At 36.8% G+C, this 23,809-nt stretch overlaps 1 protein-coding gene across 4 annotated transcripts; it reads left to right on the top strand.

The window, feature by feature from the left end:
* Nucleotides 1-165: 165 nt before the first annotated feature.
* LOC113655165 (transmembrane protein 198-like) lies at nucleotides 166-22,265 on the top strand. 4 transcript variants are annotated; one of them, XM_027165525.2, is made up of 6 exons: nucleotides 166-304; nucleotides 13,068-13,285; nucleotides 14,627-14,901; nucleotides 18,238-18,541; nucleotides 18,723-18,871; nucleotides 20,639-22,265. In XM_027165525.2, exons 2-6 carry the CDS (start codon nucleotides 13,132-13,134, stop codon nucleotides 20,792-20,794), a joined length of 1,038 nt encoding a protein of 345 aa, XP_027021326.2. In that variant the 5' UTR covers nucleotides 166-304; nucleotides 13,068-13,131; the 3' UTR covers nucleotides 20,795-22,265. The 4 variants fall into 4 exon arrangements, with proteins under 4 accessions (XP_027021326.2, XP_027021325.2, XP_027021324.1 ...); XM_027165524.2 differs by lacking the exon at nucleotides 166-304 and adding an exon at nucleotides 480-732; XM_027165523.2 differs by lacking the exon at nucleotides 166-304 and adding an exon at nucleotides 6,970-7,438 and having other exon boundaries at nucleotides 18,723-18,803.
* Nucleotides 22,266-23,809: the final 1,544 nt, after the last annotated feature.

The raw sequence follows: 23,809 nt of genomic DNA, 5'->3' as shown, positions 1-23,809 counted from the left end.
AAATGATGACAAATGTGCAAATTAGGCTGTTGAAAAATGAAGTGCTCTTATTTGTTCCAGTGAAACATGATTAGGCCTTACTGTTTGTGTGGCACAGTGACCACATGTTTGCATGCCATGAAAATTGCTCACCTCTCTGATTTACAGTTGGTCCCCACAGCACCATCATAAATGGTTCCAACTCACTTTAACACGTGCGAAACATGTTTTGAGAAGCAAATCATCTGGATGTGACGTCATGCGGTGATTTCTAACGACTTTTTTTTAGCTACCCCTGAAAGACTTTGCTATGCTGAATAAATAGGTAACCTTTAGTTTTATAAATAAGCTAAACTTTTTTTTAAGTTTAAGTGTCTCTAAAATATCTTGAACAAGCCAATACATTTCAAATGTAAAGATTTTCACTTTCGGATCAAATTTCTAACGTTTCTTAGTAACAGAGTTGATTGACCCAATCTGGCAACTCTGCTCGTGATTAGCTTAGCTTGAAGCGGTGCATCCTTTCAAACCTGAAGTGGGAGACGCCGAGTGGAAGTCTGTCAAACTTTTCTCACAGCAGACCACCAGAAGAAGGAAAAAAGCTAAACTATGTCGGTTTTTAAAGTAGTTCGGTGTCTCGTTGTGCTCTTTTGACTGTGTTTTCACACTGTTAGCATCCCGTTTCGGGCTTAGAGCTTATAGCTTGTCGGTGTTTTCTTCCTCTGGTTGATCGATTACAGACGCTCCACGTCGGTAAGTTTACTTTGCAGCCGTTAAAAGTCTTTAAAACGAAGGCTGGAGGCTTGTACTAAAGATTTATCGATTTGTCTAAAACAATTCGCTTTGAAGACTCGTGTTTTGTTAAGATTATATTGCTGAATTGTTGTGATAAGGCGGTACAAGCGTGCGGTTTGAACGGTATTCGAGTTTAACGGTCATTTATTTGCTGCTATATTTTTTTCTCGATTAATACGAATGATATTTTGGCATTTTATATAGTTTCATACTTTTTTAGAATTACGTATACACTTTCTAGTTATGTTACTTAACCATGTTACATATGGCTTCATACATCTGGTTTTCATGACTTCGTGCATCATTCGTTAGCAATGACTATTTTTTCTTAATAGATAGTTTTTTGTTTGTTTGTTTGTTTGTTTTTTTCCCAGCATTAAGATAGATATGTGAATCCACTCCCTAATCAAATTCTATACGCTCTCGGCTGTGTTTGGGTGTATTATAACGTTCAGTAGATTCGACACGTGTAAATAATCTGGTGAAAGTAAAGCCAGTTTTAAACCATGTGGCATCAGGTCTTCACCAGTGGGATTGTAATATAATCGCTATATGAGATTTTTAAATCGTTCAGGTTCGTCCAAGTGTGTGTCAGGAGATCCTATTTTGTTGGTGCAGAGATAATTTGGGGTTTTGTGGTAAAGTCACATTGCAGCTCCAATTACATCCCCCCTTACACACACAGCAACTTCCACCAGTTGGCTTGAAGCAGATGGTCCTCACTGGAGGACTACAGGAGAAACGCAGACAGTCCGTCCCTAGCTTGAGATAGAGCTAGAGGTCATTGAGGACTTGTAGTCAAAAGCAGATGTTGCTGACATCCTCTTGGACCTTTAGATTTTGTTTAGTAACGATCTTTTAAGCTTTGAATTGAAAGCAACTGCTTGTGTAAAGATCAAATTTGCACACATTTTCTGCATATCTCAAATGTACTTGATCAGCCAGTACACGTTTCCTGTCCAAATTCTCCTTTTGTTGCACACGCTGGAATCAAACACTCGTCTCCTATGACATTTGCTAGTAATTTAAAGTAAAGTAACTTAATATTAGCTTTATTAAAACAGCAGTTTTGAGTTTTCTATGCTTTCAGGTGTAAAACGCAGTCAGCCCAGAAAGGTTTAAAGCCCAGTGATGTCATTTTATCCATTGTTATAGGTGAGTGTGTCGCACCGTGTGAGAGCCATCAAAGCAGTCTGTTTGAGTGTCTCAATGACTTTAAGGTGAATGAGTTTGACTTCAGCTCAATCATTCGAGATCAGCACTATTTTTAGGGACATTTTGCTGTTGAACAGTTGTTTGATTGCGAGTCAAGATTGGCCTTAGAAGTCACACTGTGGTGTGCATACTGGTGGCCAATTTGGTGTCATTACAAATAGAGTGTCGATGAAATATGCTGCGAGTGTGTGAAATTTTGATTAAAATCCAAGTTTTGTTGCTGTTCACTTAAAAGCATGGATCGGATCGGATTTGATCCCGTTTTCTGAACAAGCCTCGATCACACGTTGATCGTAAGCAGAATATAGTCTATTTTTTTAATCCAAGGTCTCGTATTTGTATATTTCTCTATGGAGAGCACAATGAGTAATAGCAGTTAGCCAAGAGTTTATTGGGAACATCTTGTATCTGTTATGCCATTAAGAATAGAAGACTGGAATCACAGTGTAAAACATTAAAGTTAAAGCAAAATTGCGACACACAACCTGTTTTGAATCAATGACTACATATAAGGTGAAGCAATGTTTGTTTGTTAGACACAAAAACGGACTTCAGTTCAAATTATATACCCATAACATTTTATGAAACTGACCTCTGTATTTTTGCTGTTGGCAGTTTTTTGTGTAGAAATGACCATTTGTAGCATAATATTTTCATTATTAATTGTATTATACTACTTCACTCAAAGAACTTAATTTCACAAACATTTTAAGCAGCTTTCGAAGAAAAATCTCAAAAAAGTGGCTACTGTCAAACAGTTAGTATATTTAAATTTTTACACAGAACCTAAAGTCAAGCTGTAGCACAGGTTCATCTGTTGTATGGTTCTCATAAATGTTATGCAAGCGTTTGGCTTGGGCTACTTTGCTTGGCTTTTATGTTTTTGTTGCCATCATTAAAAATTTGTCTTGGAGCTATATGTGGTTTAGTTTGTGGTGCAAAAAAGTGTTAGTGAGTGTATATATTTCTGGATTCATTTATATATGTAACATTTTTAAATCATGATAAATAATCATTATGACCTTTGACCTATAAAGAATAGCAATGATTACTGCATATGTATGTTAATACCACATTAGATTTGTGTAACTTGATGTGATTTGTGTATCAAGCTCTCTTTCATGTGCTTATCGCTGCTGCTAACATCTGGGTGTTTGTTATGAATGTGAGTGCAGAAGTGTTGGTCCCAGTAAAGTTTATGTTGTCTGTATCCTTCCCTGAAGAAGGAGGTCTGGCTCGTGTCTGTCAGTCCAAGTGTAGTAGGTGTGGCCAGGTGAAATTTGGGCAGGTCTCAGCACAGCATTGACTAATACAGTAGTGTCAATATCTCTGATTTGTGTAGTGCATTTATAGGTTTGTGTGTTTTTGGTGCTTTGACACAACACAGCTCACTACATCTTAAACAATAATGATTATCCATGTTTTGGTTCATGTGTGTTAATAGAACAATACTAACTGCATTTTGCAATCCGTGTACTCTCGATCATTGAATACATTAACTCATTAACTCTGGTTCACTAGGTTACATACTTAAGATACCATAAGCCTAAAACACTTTATTAGGTATTATTCATGCAGCTATCTAATCAATAAAAATCATGGCCGTACAGGCCAGCAACTTCAGATAAAATTCATATCACCCGTTCGGACAGAGAAAAAAAATTGTGCTTTTGACCGTGGCATGATTGTTGGTGCCAGATGGGCTGGGTTGAGTATTTCTATAACTGCTGATCTAGGATTTTCACACAACAGTCTCTAGAGTTTAGGGAAAGGTGCAAAAACTGTAAAAACAATCTAGTGTGTGACAGTTCTGTGGTCCGAAATGCTTTGTTAATTACAAAGGTCAATGGAGAATGGCCAGGTTGGTTTGAGCTGACCAAAAGGTTACAGTAACTTGGATAACAAATCTGTTAAATTGTGGTGACCAGAAAAAGATTGTCTCAAAAAGTTCTCTCATTTTTCCCAGAGCTGAATCCAATACATCATGTGTTTAGAATGGGAGATTCACAGCATGAAAGTGCACTTACATATCCTGCATGCAATCCTTCTTGTGGAATACATGCCACAGAGATATGAGGCTGTTTTGAAGGCAAATGGAGCCCTAGTGTTCCTAATAAAGTGCTCAATGACTCCATGTGACTGTAGATTCAAACTGTGGAAGTAGCATTTGGTTTCCTTGGTTCTTTGTCTCCTCTATAGTGAATTATTGGAAAGGATTGATTTCAGCTAGACTTTATCTTGGGCATAATAGAGTATAAGGGTGTGACAGAGGTTTTCATACATCCTGACCTACCCATTTTGGAAGGCAGACATGATAATGCATCTTTTTTTAAATGGTGTAACTCAATCACATGTTCATGCTTCAGCGTGTCTAGTTGCTTACAGGTGTGTTTTAGCTGAACTCTGAACTCCTTTTTTTTTTTTTTAACCTGAAAATACAGTTGAATTCTGAATTTTGTTGGTGATAAACATGTGAGTAAAGAACAAAACACCCTTTATTGTGTGATTCTGATTTGGTTTCCTCTCATTCACAGTAAGAACCTCTCCAGTCTCCTCACAGAAAGGCCCCTATTGTTTAGTGTGTTAGCTGTGTGTGTGTGTGTGTGTGTGTGTGTGTGTGTGTGTGTGAGAAAGAGAGGAAGATGGAGGAAGACATGTCCGGTCAGATCCAGTGCCCTTTACAGTTTATGGTTCATTTGCATAATTGTTATACAGTATCTACAATGAGATTTCTTTGGACTAAATGTAAATAAATGTTAAATATGTCGGGGTCATATCACCTGACACTTGTGTAGGGTACAGGAATGTTGCCAAAAGGAAAGTCATGAATTTATTTTTGTTGTTTTGAAATAGGGCTGTACAGTCCAAAGAATATGGAGATGTGTGAATAGTCACTTGTACCATAAAATGTTTTCTGCCATTTCCCATTCAGATCAGCATAAGAACAGCTGTTTTCTAAACAGTCTCTGCCTCACCCTCGCTTTCTATTCTTCTCTTCTCAAAAACAGTTTGTCACACTGTCCTTAGATCACAGTCCAACTAACGAAGTGCTCTCACAGACTCACTCACTCACACACACACTCACACACTTTTTTTTTCCTCCATCCTCTTCTTCCCTCTATCTGTGTATGTCTTCCTTTCTCTATCTGCTCTTTCTGTCTCTCAGTATGTTTGTGAACGAGTGATGGAAGAGGCGGTCATAGTGTCTGCCAGCTCAGTAGGTTTCTCTATTCACTTTGTTAGGAACAATAGTGGCGATTCAGCGTTTCCTTCAGTCCGTAATAAACATATCTCACGAGGACACACTCAAAAAGGTCTCCACTTCACACTATAGGCCAAATCCAGGACACACCATTAACACCGAAGTTCTTTGTCTGTCTTCAAGAGTGTGCATTCACTTGCCCAATCTTATGTTTTGGTTGGCCAGAAACCTAATGCCAATGCAGCTTAAGTAATGAATTGTGGTGAGCTAGTTTGCTAATTAAGAGCATTAATACTGAATAAAGGAAAGGAACAAATATATTATCATGATTATTCTAGTGAGGTTTTTAATGTAGCACACATTTGTTCCCTCATTAGTAAGTCTGGATAGCAAGATAGCATTTTTTTTCTTTATATTTTTAACTTTTCTTTTGCTCATTTATTTTCCCCAATTACTTTTTCCAAACCTGTGTAGAAAGCATTTGATTCTGAAAATCTAAGATGTCTAATAAATCTATCTAATAAATCAGGTCAGTAAAAATTGACTATACTGTACTGTACCTCACCAGCATTACAGCATTAAGTTGTGTCTCACATTACAGTGGAGCACATTAGGGTTGAACATATCTACTGTAAAAAAAAAAAAACTGTTATAAATCTGTAAGAACTTTTGTTAAGTCTACTTAGATTGGATTTAGAGCTGGACTCTGGATCCCAAAACCCTGTTCTGGTGAAGCCATTCCTTGTGAGATTGACGAGACAAAAGCATTTTTTTTTTTAATTAATAAAAGGAAGAAGAAAAAATCTTCAAGCCTTTTGACAGCTTTCCTGAGCAGCTGCCTCTTGGTCTCCTCATCAGTTGCTAGTATTTTCTCTACTTGCTAGTATTAATGCTTGTATTTTCTCTACTTGCTGACTGTTGTCTTTAGTGTTTCATGGTGTATCCAATGCATTGGAATTTTTTGTGACTTTCTTTTTATTGATATTTTTCATGACTAAGATCCAGTACCTGGTTTGTAAGCTCTTTGTGGTCCATGGCTTGTCACAGTTGGGTCTTACTAAGCAGACATCAGGAAAATACTGTAGGAATTGCTGTACTCTTATTTGAAGTTAATCACTTAAATAGATTGGAGGTGTATTCTAATTGGTATTTAACAATGGTGTATGCACGCTTATGAGAGCTGGACGTTTTTTCCTGGTTGTTTCTGATTTGATTGTTTTTCAGTGTGAAGGTGAAAAGGTTTATTGCATGCTTTACATATTTTTATTTTTTATAACACCACATAAACGTGCCATTTTATCAGGGATGTGTAGACTTTTCTATCCACCGTAAATGGATTTTCTGTGGAAAAATGTTGCTTATCAGAATAGTGAGCGAGTGATGCTAGGCTGTGAAGTTTCCCTTGCATGTTCTTTTTTCCTGTTTAACTTCCTGTGACTGAGGGGAAAGGTTAAGCAGAGCTAACCTGCTTCCTGCTTTTTGTGTCCTGGGATAGGGAGAGGAGGGTCAGAGGTCACAATCGATGTCACTTTCCTGATTAGAAGTCAGAGAGGGTTAAAGGAAATTTTCATTATCTAAAGTTTTAGACATTTTCCTGCCTTGATGTCAATGTCCCATAGTGAAGCATTATTAAGATTATGCATTATACCTATTAACATTAGGTTATTATGATTGCTGTTTTTTATTTTCAAACAATTATTTTGTCAGAGTGAGACATAGTGATGTAATAAACATTTTTTTGTGACTGGAAGTTAAAGGTTGAAGGCATTTTAGATTTCTGTCTTGAGAAATTAGTTGCAAACATTTGAACAACCTTGAACATTCATATAGCGTCTCTGCTTACAGTCAAATGAACCACTAGATAATGTAAATGTAATTGTTTATGATATTAGCTAGATGATATTTTCTTGAAAGTTTGATAGGTGTAATTATTGAGTACTTCTCTGTTTTTGATTATTGGGTAGTTTTGTCTTTAGATTTTCTCTTTAGGCCAGCTTTCACAAAAAACAGTTGCAAAGGCTGGTGGTATTGCAATTATGGTGCTTCTATACCAGGCCTTTCCACGATTAAAAGAGTTTCCGGAAACAAGCGATGCCAGATTTAAATGAAAGCCTATGGAGATGAAACAACTAAAAACGACATGTGGCTACATTCAGCCACTCCCCTACGGCCTTCACATGCACAAAACAATCTTCACACAAGAAGGAAAATCTGTCAGCCAGCTGTTACTCTGATCCTGATTCTCAGGTGAATGGGTGTCCTCCCTCTGGCCCCCTGCAATACACAAACATGTACATGAAAAGTTACGCTACGATGTCTTTGTTCCAAAATATTAATCGATATTTGTTCAAAGGTTTTTTTGAGCAAAAAAGTTTTATTAACAATGACTATAATAGTGCTTTTTTCTTTAACTTAGTAAATATGTATTTATTGGTAAAGAGTATGAAGAATATTGCATCCCAATTGTTCATAACTTGAATGAACAAAGTCCAATAGCTCACTTATCTTAACAACCACGTTCTTTATTATGTGGATTTGTACCACTGTTCCATTTATTTTGGCATCTCTAATAGCAAATGACATTATCTTTGCATCAGCGAATTACTAGGTTTAAAACAATGCTCCACATTGTCAAAAATGGCCTTAATGAGCCTTTGTCCAAGTAGAAGATTCGATAAGTCGGCAAAAGACCGATTTCAAACTGGGAGAACAAGATGCGCAACAGATCGAGTTGCATGTAAACACTGAGCGAGTGGGGGTTAAAAAGGGCTCTCTCTCTCTCTTTTCATAGGGCTTGATGATCTCATCCTACCATGATCCGATTACAATAAATTCATTTTTTTTCGTTTTCCCTCGAAGAATGAACGACCAACACCTGGTTTTAATCTCTTTATTTCTCTCAGTCCCCTTTTCACTCCCTCTCGATTAGTGTTCACTCTCTTCGTGATTTGTATAAGAATGAGGGTGAAGAAAATGAGGGCTTTTTTCTGGAAATGGATGGGAGCTCTGAGTCAGGCTCTGCTATCTTTCTCTCTCTCTCTCTCTCTCTCTCTCTCTCTCTCTCTCTCTCAGCTATTTTTTTCCCCACATGACCATCTGGTTTTTATCCTTTGCTAGCAAAGGTGCTGCCATGGCTAGTGCTCAACAGTTCTAAGTGGATTTTATTTCAGAACTTTCAAATAAGATTGTTTAGTATGAGCTTTATGCATCTGCTTATTTGGATGCAAAGTAAACAGAATCCATATTATTCTGTTATTTTTTATTTTTGTAATGCAGAAAACACACACATACCGCTGGACAAGTTCCTACTCCCTGGCTTTGCCTTACAAAGCAAGCCGTGTGTGTGTGTCTTTATATGGAGGAGAATGAAGCCATTATAGGGTGATACAAAGGCTTTGATCTCCTCCCATGACCCCTTCAATTCGTTAAGCTGGATGCCTGCTGAGAGAGTGTGAGGAATGATTAAGATTGGACAAGAGCACAGTGTTCAAAAAATGCCCGCCTCTCCTACTTCCTGATTGGTTGAAAAACCTAATTCACTTGCATTTGAATTGTAAATGTGCACTTTTTCTGAATGGGTTGATTCATTGGAGCAAGTGAAATCCTAAAACTGAAGTCTTATTGGAAATCTCTGATTTCCAAGCAGTCTTTGCAATTACCTTAAAGTTCAAATTGTGGGCAACAAAGTATCTGTCTTCTTGTTGTTTAGAATTGATTTCTAAACACTATCTCATTCTGTTCTTATTTCTCTTTACGTTACCATACAATTTGTACTTTATTAAATATGTATAGAAAATATGTGCATTGATATTGCATTGGTCATATTTGTAATCTTTTGAGACATTTTTGTAACCACTTCAAAAAAAGTAAGACACAGCAGATTTGTACTAAACTGTGGTGACAAACAGGACTTGTCAGGCTGGAGGTCACTTCATGGCATCAAGGTTAAGTTGGCATGACTTAAACCTCGTAGTGGGTAGCTTGGGATTTTTCATAGTATTTAATGAAGTTGAAATTGAATTTGTTTAAAGTTTTAAAATGTAAAATATTTGAGAACCCTTCATGCTGTTTAAAATATTCAGAAATTGGCACAGATATTTTGTGGTGTTCTTTCTTCTTATGAAGACATTTTCTTCCCAATTTGTAGAAACATAGACTCTGAGACTTAGGAAGCCTGTCAACTGCATCTTTTAAAACTCATTCTGCATTACAGAGCAACATAACACATGATAGAGAACACTGTTTGCTCTCTTTAGCTTTAATAAGCTTACGGATGCACTTGATTGCCTAGTGTTGCTGATTTGTCTTGAGAAATACAATATCCATCCCTCCCACCCAGAGAGCACAGACAGATTTGCTCCCTTTGCTATTGGTCACAGATGGCTGTGGCAACATTAGGATTTGAACACACAGTCTCCCTTTGGAGCCTTAAAGTTTCTCTGATCAAAACCTACCTGATCCAGGTCACGAGCTAATCATCATTTTCTAAGTTGGAGCAGTTTTGTTTGGAGTTAAAGAAACATTCATTCAAAAAGCCCAGGGCTGTACACAGCTTACAGTTAGGAAACCCTGAACTAGACCATACTGGTAGGTTCTTAAATCCATCGGTTTAGAGGCAGTACAAACATGATGTGGATGTCCCTGCCACCCAAATGTTTTATAGTCCTGTTTCTTCATTTTAAAGTATTTAATAACATTCTTAATGTTATTATTGTAGTAGGAATCTGTGCATAAGTGACAGCTAGAAAATAAGGCATAGCATAATGGGCCATCTGATTCAAACATGCAGATATTTTCATTGTGAGAAAGTTCATGAATTGTAAATATAAATAGGAACAATGAAGTGCAGGTTTTTCACAAGAAACCTAGTTCATGTATGAAAAACTGTGTGCATGTGTAAATGCATCATGCCATGTGTATACAGTGGTGTGAAAGTGTTTGCCCCCTTTCTGATATTTTATTTTTTTGCATGTTTTTCACACTTTAATGTTTCAGATCATCAAACAAATTTCATTAGTCAAAGATAACACAAGTAAACAAAACATGCAGTTTTTAAATAAAGGTTTGTATTATTAATTATAACAAAATCGAAACCCACATATCTACAAATTGACGAACATGGAACAGTGGTGAACCTTCCCTGGAGTGGCCGGCTGGCCGACCAAAAATACCCCAAGAGTGCAGCGACGACTCATCCAAGCTGTTACAAAAGACCCCACAATAACGTCCAAAAAAACTGCAAGCCTCACTTGCCTCAGATAAGGTCAGTGTTCATAACTCCACTGTAAGAAAGAGACTGGGCAAAAATGGCCTGCATTTTCCAAGACGAAAACCACAGCTGAGCAAAAAAGAAAATAAAGGCTCGTCTCCGATTTGCAAGAAAACACCTTGATGAACCCTAAGACTTTTGAGAAAATAATCTTTGGACTGACTAAACAAAAGTTTAACTTTTTGGAAGTTGTGTCCCCCATCTGGTGTAAAAGTAACACTGCATTTCAGCAGTACAACAGTAAAATATGGTGGTGGTAGTGTGGTGGTCTGGGGCTGTTTTGCTGCTTCAGGACCTGGAAGATAAATGGAACCATGAGTTCTGCTGTCTACCAAAAAATCTTGAAGGACAATGTACTTCCATCTGGTTGTGACCTCAAGCTGAAGCGAACTTGGGTTCTGCAGCAGGACAATGATCCAAAACATACAAGCAAGTCCACCTCTGAATGGCTGAAGAAAAATAAAATGAAGACATTGTAGTGGCCTGGTCAATAGCCTGACCTGAATCCTATTGAGATGCTGTGACATGACCTTAAAAAGGCAGTTCATACTTGAAAACCCTCCAATGTGGCTGAATTACAACAATTCTGCAAAGATGAGCGGAACCAAAATTCCTCCAAAGCGCTGTAACGGACTCGATGAAAGTTATTGCATCATCTTGCTTGCAGTTCTTGCTGCTAAGAGTGGCCCAACCAGTTATGTTTAGGGAGCAAACACTTTTTCACACAGGGCCATGTAGGTTTGGATTTTGTTTTCAATTAATAATAAAAACCTTCATTTAAAAACCTGGATGTTGTTTACTTGTGTCTCTGTTTAATGTTTAAATTTGTTTGATGAAGTGTGAAAACGCAAAAAAAATAAAAATCAGGAAGGGGACAAACACTTTTTTACACCACAGTAAGTGAAGCAATGTCTTTATGATTTCTGATGAATTATGACTGGGATCAAAAAGTTGCAGGTGCTGCAGTTTCAGGCAAATGAGGGTAGGGATCAGATATGAATCTTGAAGGACAAAAAGGATATATTTATTTAACTTAAGTGTACCAGACATGGTGGGCTGCCTGGAATGAAAACATTTACAGCTATATTTTATTCATTATTGCTTATGTACTATATTTAAGAAATAAACAAGGGCAATTGTTCATGAGAATGTCGGTGTAGGACACACTATACTGTCAGCAAGTGCAGTCCACCCATAATTACACACACACTGACATTGCAGTAGGGCTGTAGAGCATAAACCTCTCATTATAAAGGCAAATGTACATTTGAGATTTTGTTGGTGCTAAACTATAGACACTGGTGATGTTTAGGACAGATGAGGGCTTAGTTGCATATCTGGCAACAAAAAATATACCATACAGGCCTGAAGCATGACTGAAATGAGGAAGCTCACTGACTCTCTTATAGTGTGGAGGGCATTTGTGTGCTTTGGCATAATGGTTTATCTCCTTAGAATGGGGGAAAAATGATCATGTTAATGAAGAATTTTTTTTTTCCTGACAGTAGTGATCAGGATAACTCCCACATTGACTAGTTTGATGAGGAAGTAAATTGTTTGAATTTGAATGGCCATTGCAGTCACTGAATCTTAACCCATTTGAACACCTATGTGAGATTTTGGATTGTAGTGTTTAGCTGGTGGTGGAGAGTTGTTTAACATCAGTTGAAGGAATTTCTGGAGTTCATCCCTCTAGTGCAATTTTAGAAAGTTGTAGAATCTGAGCCAATGTGCTTTGAAGCTGTTGTAGTGGCTTGTGGTTAGCCCAACAGATTTAATTGGGGTAAATTTAGTGCTCAGCTGTTCAGTATATAAATTGTGTATAAAAAATTGGGTGAATTTTAGACTTCTCCCAGACCAGCAAAAATTCAAGTTCCTAATTCATAAAACATTTTTTTAGACAAAGAGCAACATTCATGTAAAGATATTATGAATGAGCTTTGTTTTTGTTCATGAAAATGCAATTCAAAAGAAATGTTTGGCATTTGAATTTGATTTGTGCCAGAAACAACGAGTACACAGGAAATGCAAATGCAAACACGTACTTGAATTAGCAATTTCTAATAAGCATTTGAATGAGCCTGTGACAGAATGTTGGTGTGTAATGGGTAATGCTAGTGTGGATGTAGAAAAGAAAAACCTTATCAGGTGCCATTGTTTAGAGTCAAGTCCCTTTGACTCATCAACTGTAGCTGGCCAGGATACAGAGTCAGCAAGTGTGTCCTCAGATTGCCTGCGGTACAATGATAGCAGGTCCTGCAGACCACCATTGTTTTGTTTATATAGCAACATCTGAAAAGTGGAACAAAGTAACTGGGTTTTTTCCCCTCTAACAAAGAAATTACATCTTATCTTTTTAGTTAAAATCATTTACTAGTTGTCCTTATGTTTGGATGTCCCATTGATTTAGCATGCTAACAAGCTGGAAAAAATCATGGTAATTTTCCTGCCTTGTGAAAAATCCTTGTAGGGGCACTCCAAAATGTTTAGAAAATGTGTTTCTATAGACAGGAATAGTATTTGAATAGGGACATTTCTCTTGATAATAGACTGGGTGTGTGTGCTCTGTGTGTACGAAAGACTAATGTAATCCTTTTTTGTCTTCAGTCCCGATGACTTCAGGACCATAAGCGATCTCCTGCTTCATTTTGGACGCCATTCTCCTGTGAAAATGGCCGACATTGCCAGGCTTGTCTCTGATGAGATAGCAAAAGGGCCTGCAGAGCTGGATCCATGTCTGTTGGAAATTGACAGGAAGTATGATATTGTTCCTGCTGTAATCTCCTCTACATGCTGCCTCTTTGGAATTATCTACTGCTTTTTTGGTAAGTTAAGATTAAAATATTTTTAAGTCACTTTCCAGATTTTAGAAAAAGTGCTACTGAAATCCGTTTAAAGTGCTCTTGCTCACAGTTGGAGGTGTTCTGATGGTGCTAATTTATACAGTACATTTTAAATACTACCAACTCTGTTTTATTTGTAAGACTCTCTGGGTGGTCGGTATTTTGAGCCCTTATTTTGGCAAAGCTGCATTAAATTGGTTCTTTGTGAAGGATATTCAGTTTGCTCTATAATTCAAAATGGCTAATGTGGCATGAAAAGCATTTAACCAGCACATGTTATGAAAGCATATGTAACTGGCTGGTTAGCATTAGTAGCATAGTATCTTAAAGCCACCTGTTTTGAACATGTTTGCCACACAAGCAGCTGTTTTCTGCCATTCACATGCGCATAACTGTTAAATGTAAAAAAAAAAAAAAATTAAAAAAGAATTCCACTTTCAGCCTGTATTCGGCCTCTCTTTCCCGTGATTGACTGTGTCTAAAAACAGTCAGACTTTTGTCATGCCTAAATTTACGATGTTTGTTTGTAGGCGAGGTGTTGTACAAATAGAAATGCTAGGAATGTGCCTTTTAACTAATATTAATATTCAAATACATGCACAAAACCTAATTAAAGGATATCATACCAACCTGCACTTGTTAATTTGTGTCCCTTGTATATTAATATGATCTTGGTTGGGTTAAGACATGAATGAACATGTCAATAGTAGCTTATTTGACTTGTTTGCACATGTTAGGGTTTCTTTCTGCCTGTCTGTGTGTTTTTTCTCTTTCTTTTCCATGTGGTTTTAGGGCATAAAGAATACTGAGATAGCATTGTGTGTCCTTATTTAAATATATATTTTATTTAATATTAAAAATTAGTCACATTCACATTTTAACTAATATGCACATAATATAATTTGTCATGTTGACATCTTTTAGCTGTATGTTTGTGAGTGTGTAATGGGAACTAGGAACTAGGGCTGTTATTTCAGGGTAGTCACTTTTATTTGACCTCAGCCACTCCCATTCATTTCAGTTAAAATGACGTGTTGTTCAAATCTCATGCAACTGAAGAACATGAAACCAGAGCTCAACTTTGTTAGTTTAAGTTGAGACTTGGATGAAAATGAGATGTAGTTTTACTGTTATGATGCAGTGCTTTGTTCATGTTGGCCTTTTCAACCTTCAACATGGACAATTCTGTTGTATCTTAGCATTCATTTTAGTATACCAAATATACAGAATACACATGCACTGGACTTGGTAATGCAGCCAACATTCATGTGCTATGCTATTTTGTATTATTTTATAGCCATTAATATAACTTCTTTCTTGCAGGTTACCGCTGCTTCAAAGCCATCATGTTCCTGTCTGGGTTGCTGTTTGGCTCTGTGATTATTTTCTTGCTGTGCTATAAGGAACGTGTGTTAGACACACAGCTGAGCATAGAGGCAAGCGCTGGCATTGGCCTGGGCATCGGACTTCTTTGTGGCCTTGTCACCATGCTAGTGCGCAGCGTCGGCCTCTTTATGACGGGCATCCTGCTAGGCCTGCTCCTTGCCATTGCTGGTCTTCTGCTTACACACCAGCTGTTTACACCCAGCACCCTGTGGGTAAGCACACAATGCACATATTAAAATATGCCAACAAATTCCATACAGTATTTTCAGCTAAAGGAAAAACTGAGCAGCTTAAACATCCAGCACACCATGGAAATGGGCACACTGTGCTTTCTGAAATTTGAAAAGAATTGATTTTCATTTCCACATTTCTGGCAAACATCTAGCTATAGCTTGCTTACAATATTATGCACCTTAAATGACACGTATGTATGCACAATATACTTCCTTGAACATTTTTTTTAATTAAAATTGTCTGCTTATTTACCTACCAGTGAAATAATAATTCATTCTCACTGCAATGCTGTGTGTGTGTGTGTGTGTGTGTGTGTGAGATTTTAAGTGTACAAATGAGCTTGTGTGTGCACACTTTGTGTACACACACACACACACAAACACACACAACAGTGTGGGTACAAGCACTGTACACTTCCTGAAATATGTGAATGTTTATTTCAAGGAATAAATGCCTGCATGCTTTTGAGCTAAACATAAAATTATATACACCCAGTTCAGTGACTATTTTTATAACTGAAGTATGATAAAATATATGGTCTGTGTGCATGATTGTCAGTATATATGTGTGTTAAATATGCCAACATAGTTATGTAGCTATGAATCCACCTTAAATAAATCTCGGTAACTCAACACACCCAACACCCTGTGGGAACAGACACAATACACTCCCTGAAATAGTGAGCTGGCCCTGAATTTACTGCAGATCATGTTTTTAGCTAAAATTACACTCTGGGATGCCAGACCATTACAGTGTGTGTGTGTGTGTGTGTGTGTGTGTGTATACAAAGTGTGCGCACACAAGCTCATTTGTACACTGAAAATCTGCACAATCACAGGGAGAACATTGTGGAGAACTTCCATACAGACCGCAATCTGAGTTATTATAATAATTAAGTTTTGTTCCATCTGGACAGTTTAAAACTGTTATTTTAGTAATCGACTGTCTATATAATTCTATTGATTATTCCGTCAATTCATCGAGTAATCGGATAAGAATTACCTTTTCTTTATTATAGAGGAATACTAAATATGCAAGAGAACATAGGACAGATCTCTTAATAACTATAAAAAAAAACAGTTCAATCTTTCAGAAAATACACTCGTTTTAGTTTGGAATTATTGCGCTTAAACTTTCGCCTGAATCCTCTCCTCGCTCCACACCGCTTTCTCCCCATTCAGTTTTTTATTTTATATTTTGCAGCATCTGTGTTTACATCACATGTCCAGAGTTTAGCGGGTTGTGCATCAGTAATAATGGTATGTGGGGAAACGCACTTCTCCATGTGTAGTTACAGTAAATGGACTAAACAGAGCTTTAGATGGTTTTTGTTTTTCTTTGTATTTGAATTACTCGAGTTACTCAAGGTATCCTTTCAACTCTAAACTCAAACATCTATGTTTATATAATGGCAATGATTTGTGCTAACTAAAATATAATTACATGCAAGTGTTTTTCTAAAATGCAAATATTAAATTCCTGAAATGTACTCATGATGAACAGTGCAGTTAGATCAGCAGTTTCACACCTTTTTGGAGGCATGCCGTTACCTTCATTTATTTGAGGTTAGCCGATACCTTTGTATACCTTCGTTACTTCTAAATGTCCTTGCATGTGATAGGGCAGAGCTGATTGACTGGCGGGTGGGAATTGTAGACCAAAATAGGGAAACAATGGGGGAAATGTATACATCTACAATACCCAGGAGACTGTGGACACTTGAGCATATCACACAGAGACACCACTTTTCGGAAAAGCAGAAAGTTTGTGTGTGTGTCAGAAGAAGCCTGATAACTGCACAGATAGTAGTGACTAAATGACCGATGTTTAGATAATGCCTTTAATATGAACAGGTTTCACAAAATATCCATAAGGCATTTAAACTTGATGGTGATCTGTCTACAAAATGCTGTCTTCGTTTGCCCTACATGATTTGTAGTGGTTTACATGATTTGAAGTCGATCAATGTTCATATTAGTTTGTTGTCTTATGGATAACATTTACACAAGCCCAAGCATGAAGACGATGCAAACGATTTTTGAGAAATTGAAATTGTGAAAGCAAAACATCAATTGGAAAAGATATCCATATCAGTCGCTTCTTAACCAGCTTTGTAAATGATGTCCATTCATTCCAGACCTAAAGTCATGTGAAAAAAAAATTAGGAAACCCCATGAAAGCCTATGTTTCTTTTAACAATATTGGAAGATTCAAGTAATATAACTAAACTAATAAAACCAAAGGAAGGTATTTTTTTTATTAAATAATCTGTAAAATGTAATAAAAAAAAACACATTTGTTTGTACTTAAAATAGATAAAAAATTACCTACAGGTGTTTCTCATCAGATACAAATGATTAGAACATTGTTACAGAGCATTTTGAAGAAGTCTTGTCTTTTTTTTTAAAGCTCAGATATTTAGTTTGGCCATAATGGTTGAAGTGAAAGGTATCACCATGGTGAGGCCATCAGAAAGATGATTTCTTTTGAGTCTGGTAAGGGATTTAAAAAGATCTCCTAAGGATTTGTAATCAGTCATTCCACTGTCCAAAAATCATATACAAGTGGAGAACATTTTAAAACAACTGCCATCAGGACATCCAAGCAGATTCACTGCCAGATGCTTAAAGAAATCTCCAAAAACCCAAAGATATCATCACAGGACCTACAGCAAACTTCTTTTGTTGATGTTAAAATGCAGTAATCTATAATCAGAAAGAGACTGACCACTTTAACTATCATGGGAGGTGTGCAAGGGGAACACGTTTGCTGTGTAAAAAAAAAAAAATGAGTGCAAGACTAAAGTTTGCCAAAAAACCAAGGCCAAGACTTTTGGAATAATGTGCCACATTACACTAGCTATGAGGGCATAGGGTGTCCTAACTTTTTCCCTTAGTTGAAATACCCATATTTGTTAGTTACTTTTGTTTAACGAGTGAAAACAAAATCGTTTTTTGTTGTTTAAATGTAATTACATCACTTTTGTCTACAGGTAAAATTAAAACAAGTTCAGAAATTGACATGCTGTCATTTCTTAAAGAACAATATTTGATACGGTCCCAATTTTTTCACATGACTGTTAATGTAAGCTATTTGCAGTTGAATGTATTTGTTTACATTTTTTCTCATAGCTACACGGCCTTCGTAAACTATTTTAACATTTAGATTGGTTTAAATGTGCATGCTGAAATTGAAACAGACCAAGTGGCAAATTGCTAGTGTAGTAATAGTTCAGAAAGTTCCCAATTCTTCATAGTTACATATGGGTGTTTCTATGTGCATTTAACAGAGTGTTGTATGTATATGTGTGACAGGTGCCCGTAGGTGTCCTTCTTGGCACTGGCATGCTGTGTGCTGTTTTGACTCTCCAGTGGCAAAAGTTTTTCACCATCATCTCCACAGCTGTGTTTGGTGCAGCCATCATGACCGTATCTGCTGATTACTTTGTGGAGTTGCTGATGCTGGTCACACACATTTATGACTGTCTGCGCCTTGTCTCTGCTCCCGCACCGCTCTGCTGGTACAGCTGGGTCATTATGGGCATCTGGCCTATGCTCAGCATTATGGGAGCATTAGTGCAGTGGAAGCTCACAGCTGAAGGTTTTTCACACACTGAAGGTATGATACTGCAGAACTGTATGTTGCTATAGAATCTAAAATAGTTTCTATTACTGAATGGAATTTCATGCTACCAAGATTACTGTACATCATATTACTGCAATGTTTTACTAAATATCACAGTATTTTGTTACCTCATACTTATCATTTTTTATCATTTCACTCTTCCTCTCTTTCTCAGTGATCCTCAGCAGAAGGCAGAAGCGATTGCAGCTGATGAGAATAAGACAGAAAGATGTGAAAAAGTTGCAACTGTCTGCAGGTCAGGAGGGGACGTATCGCCGTAAACCCACTCCTGTAAAACGCTACGCTGGAGATCTTCTAGCTCCAGTTAGTTTCAATAGAACCAAACTGATTGATTTCTTTATTTAGAATGTGAATGTATGAATAGTAGTGAATGAGAGTGTGTGTGTGTGTGTGTGTGTGTGTGTGCCCTGCGATGGGTTGGCACGCCATCCAGGGTGTATCCTGCCTTGATGCCCGATGACGCCTGAGATAGGCACAGGCTCCCCGTGACCCGAGGTAGTTCGGATAAGCGGTAGAGAATGAATGAATGAATGAATGTATGTATGAATAGTTTCCAGATGTTGGACTGTAGATAACTAAACTGGGTCCTTTCAATCACCATAGCAAAATTTTAGCACTGAAATGTAGTTCTGCTGCTTCAGTAGCCTTAATTTTCACATGTGACAAATCCTACAAGAGGGTAATAGAAAGCATTTGCCCTTTTGTTTGGGCCATCAAAAATCCTTTCTCCAAACAACATATCTTGGTATGTTAATCAGAGATTTGTTGGCATGGGAAGAGATTTAGTATAATGGCATTATTCAGAGGCTCAAAGGGATCAGATCTGTAAAGGCCCACAGCTATCCAATCAGGAGACTCGTGCAGTTAAACCAAAGGATCAACCAGAAAGGAATTGTAGAATGCAACCCTTTAGCAGAAATGTAGGTGATTAGACATCAAAGGTGACCAGGTTAATCTCAAATAATATTATGTTTATAGCCTCCATTTAGGATGTTTGCCATTTCTCACTCAATAACATGATGCATATCGTTATCATGATGCATATCATACCATGCATATGATGGTATTGGACAGCTTGAGCTACAGGTAAAGTTCGTATCAGAATAGTGGATAAATGTGATCTCTGTGGTTTTTACCTAGGTATAGTTGACCAAGACTAAATTCGGGGGGAATGTATACATCTACAATACCCAGGTCACTGTTGGTCAAAAGGCCATGTTGAATTCCTCTCCTGTCAGCCTAGAACAGAAAGATGAGCTGTGCTCTGATGACTGACAGTTTTTAAGGTGCACGCACAGATTGTAGGTTCAAAATGTGGCATTAACAGCATGAATCCATGGACTCAACCTGCCTTAGTTCAAGCTCGTGGACAATTTTGTCAGGAACATTTATTGGCACACATTAGTACAAATTGATCATCACAATTTACCATCTTTTAATGCCTATTTTCAGGATGATAATGCACCACATCATAAAACAAAAGTCCTCTTAAACTGCTTTTGCAAACATGACAATGAGTTCTGTCTGTTCTTCGTTGGCCTTCCCAATCAATATATCTGACCTGTCTCTACTCGGTATTTGTATAGAGATTCTAACAAAGTTTGGTGAGTGCATGAATTTTCATATTAAAAGCAGAATAAAACTACTGTATCATCACAACCAATGTACAAGTTTGTCTTTGGGTAAAATCTACCTACCTAAATCCTTGTTGAGCCCAAGCAAATTATATGTTGCGAGGAAAAAGTGTGTCTATTCAAGATTGGTGCTTCTGGAGTGTTTTTTTTGTTGTTGTTTTGCATCGTTTTTAGATATTATAACTGTGTCATGGAGCCTTAGAAACCATATACGTCAGTTAATGTAACGTCAGTAACATAATATGGAAAACATTTAGCTAGATCAATGAACGTTTAAAAACGCAGTGACCCAAGCTGCCACTCCAACAGAGATGTTCATTATTTATGTAGTACATGTTTTTTGAGTATTTATCATAACTATCCACTTGCTTGCTTGTGTTTTTTGCACCAATTTGCCTTTTCTCCTTATTTGCCTTTGTCTGGTTTAACCCTTTAGAGTTACCTGCAGAGTCTCCGGGAGCATCAGATGGGCACAGGCACATCCCTGAGCAGCCTGAGTACCGCCAACCATACCATGGTGGATATGGATTATGATACTGGATCAACAGTTCCACTAACACACACCACCACCACAACAGCAGCATGCACCTGAATATGTGCTGAATTCATCAGTGGTCAAAAACTGTCCAGATAAAAAAGCAGGATTGCGTGGTACTTCATAATAAAGTCAGACAATATGACCGATATTTTGGTCGGGTCCAAAAGTCCACTGACAGGAACTGTTAGTCACTTTAAAACAAACTTTTAATACAACTATCTCCGATTCAAATAAAGACACTTTCATTCACTAATAGTAGACCGTGAAAGCGTTGTTAAGTGAAAACTTTAGGAGTGGTCAGCGTTGAAGGATAATTTATATTTTAAAATAAAGTGTGTGAGAACTTTAACATTTATGTAGATCTAAATTTTTTCACAGAGGAATTTTCAGATAGCAACAGACTGGATCTGTCCCTGTTTTAAAGCCACAATTTTACATTTTATATTTATAAATCTAGAAACCCTAGAAACAATTTCCGAGGGGGAAAAACACTGTGATATCCAATTGGTGCATGCATACATTTTTCCAGTTTGAATATTACCTCTGCTACATTTAGAACAGGACTGCTAATCTCTGTTTCTTTTAGTCAACAATATATTTCTGTGATTTTAATAGGGTGCCTGGAGCTACAAGCTACAGTTGCAGTTCACCATACAGTCTACAGAGGGCTCTAAAACATCAATTGAAGTATCTGCTCTAGAATACATAGAACTCCGTGTAAAGTTGTGTGACACTTTTCTATAGTCTATGGTTGTTTAAAAAAAAAAAGGGGGGTTCTAGTTGGACTTGAACTGTTGGACCTGGCTGTATAGACTTCAGTATATCACTTTATATGAGTGGACTTTATAGGCCTTTTAACATTAGTTTGCTGTTCATTTGCTACTGTAACTAATAACCTGCCATTTGAATTAACAGTATTTTTATAATAACCTGCCCTGACTTTTCACAAAATATTCCTTTTTAATTTGCAGTTACTTGCCATTATTTTTCTTAGATTTAGTAAAACCTTTCCTATATTTCCTTGATAAATAATAATGTCCCTGTACTGTATTCTGTGATTTTATACAGTAACATAATATGTTCTTCGGATGTTTGGCCAAGTTGTAAGTTGTAGCCAAATTAAAAACTACAGAACTTCCTACAAAAAAAAGTGTAAGTGACTTAAAGATCTCTGGCCTAACTTTTAAGTTATCTTTGCATTTTTTGTCATATTAAATTACAAAGTGATGTCACGCAGTCAAGTTTACAGTTAATGATTTTTTAACCTGAATCACTTCAGCCACTTGTATGGGCACCCTATTTAAAAGATTCATTTTATACAATGAAGCAACTTTGTACAGAAAGTTTACGATGCATCTTGTACTCTGGAAAATAGTGTTACTTTTAAAATGTTGTTACATAAATGTTGCATAAAGTGATGTGAACATGGGAAACGACAGAGCATCTACATCCATCGCTCTGTCCCATCCAATCATGCATAAAAGACCTACCTTATTGGTAATAAATTTTCTGTTTTGTTGTCTGAGTGAGTTTTTCTGTAGAGGCATTTGAGTGAGTTGTGTTTATGGCTCTATTTCATAATCAGTTAGAGCATTGTGAAATCACACAAAGCATTTGTGAGTTTTTTTTTCTTTTTTTAAATTATGTCCTGTACAATAGTGTATAATTGATTTACTTGTGTCTGTAGTTTTTATCAGATGCATGTTTTGTGGTGATAGTTTTCCACGACAGTGGTTCTGTGAATATGCTGACAGTTATTCTTCCAGTGCATTTTTATATTAAGAGGAATGGGGAATCTGTAGTACGATTGCTGTTGTTATTTGCTAGAATGTTTGCCATACTAATTTCTGATATTCCTTGTTTGCCATAAGATTTCTGCAGCTTGTCTGATTCTTGTCGCTGTTTATAATGCCTTTAGAGACTGTTGGTGGGAGGTGGGAGTTTCTGCACTTAAACTTGTGTTAATCGGTGCCTTTAGGTCAAATGAAACTTAATGACCAGTCTCTGTGCTTTATTCTGTTAGAATCTCTAAAAAGTGACACTCAATGATGTCACGCCAGGTTTCTCTTTTAGGTGGGAACTGTCCAGTATCCCTGTCCATGCCATTTTAAACCATTAAAAATATTCTGTACAAAATTATTGATTGTTTACTCCATTAAAAAGACAACTTAAAAACTCTAGAGACATCATTTACACACCTTGGTTTAGTCACAGGTGAAAATTCATTATCTCTTGTCTTGAATTGTATCATGTATTTCTCACAAACATGATCTAAGTAGGGCTAGCTAGATTTGCATGTAAATTCATGTGAATCACTCAATTATGAAAAGTTAGCTATTAAAATGTTCTTTTTTTTGGAATGCAGGGAATATTCTGAAATGTATTTATTATTCTTTCATTCTGGTAATAAAAACCTACTAAAACTTAGAGTACAAGATTTTGGAGACCTCAGATTTTGGTGACAGTGAATAACTAAATCTGTATGCTTAATATTGTTATTAAGATATTAATATTATAACAGAAATACTGTTGCTTCATGTGATCTTTAAAAGAGTGGTCTTTTGTTGCTTTGTTACTTATATGAACACAAACTTTACAGCTTTAAGTGTTAAGTTGCCAAAGGCTTTATTTTTCCATTGTTCAATTCAGAAAAGTTTAGAATATAATTAGAAATTGTATATAATTATTTGATATTAATTGTAGTGATAGTGATTGTAGTGGGAAAAAAGGGTCCATGCCAGACAGAATCTGTGACATTCATTGCACTGTGGGTTTGTAGGATAGAGGTAATGTGTAATAGAGCGACATAACCTCAGATATGAAACAGTCACATTTTATCTGCCATTTCTTATTGGCCATTATATTGACCCAAGCTCTGACCAATTTTATGGGTAAATGGGAGTGTGCAGTCAAAGAATGAAAGAAAAAACTCAATAAATCTTAATGACTAAAATTGTATAAAAAATACCCTTTTGTGTTTAAGCTTAAAATAGTAAACACATAAGTGATCTCCATCAACTTGGAGTAAAAAAAAGCTTCATTGTTTAATAAATATTATTTTAACTCAAT

Source organism: Tachysurus fulvidraco, chromosome 2 (assembly GCF_022655615.1).
Source record: "Tachysurus fulvidraco isolate hzauxx_2018 chromosome 2, HZAU_PFXX_2.0, whole genome shotgun sequence".
Taxonomy (NCBI): Eukaryota; Metazoa; Chordata; class Actinopteri; order Siluriformes; family Bagridae; genus Tachysurus; species Tachysurus fulvidraco.
The sequence above is the reverse complement of the archived record's forward strand: the minus strand, read 5'-3'. Positions and strand labels throughout refer to the sequence as shown.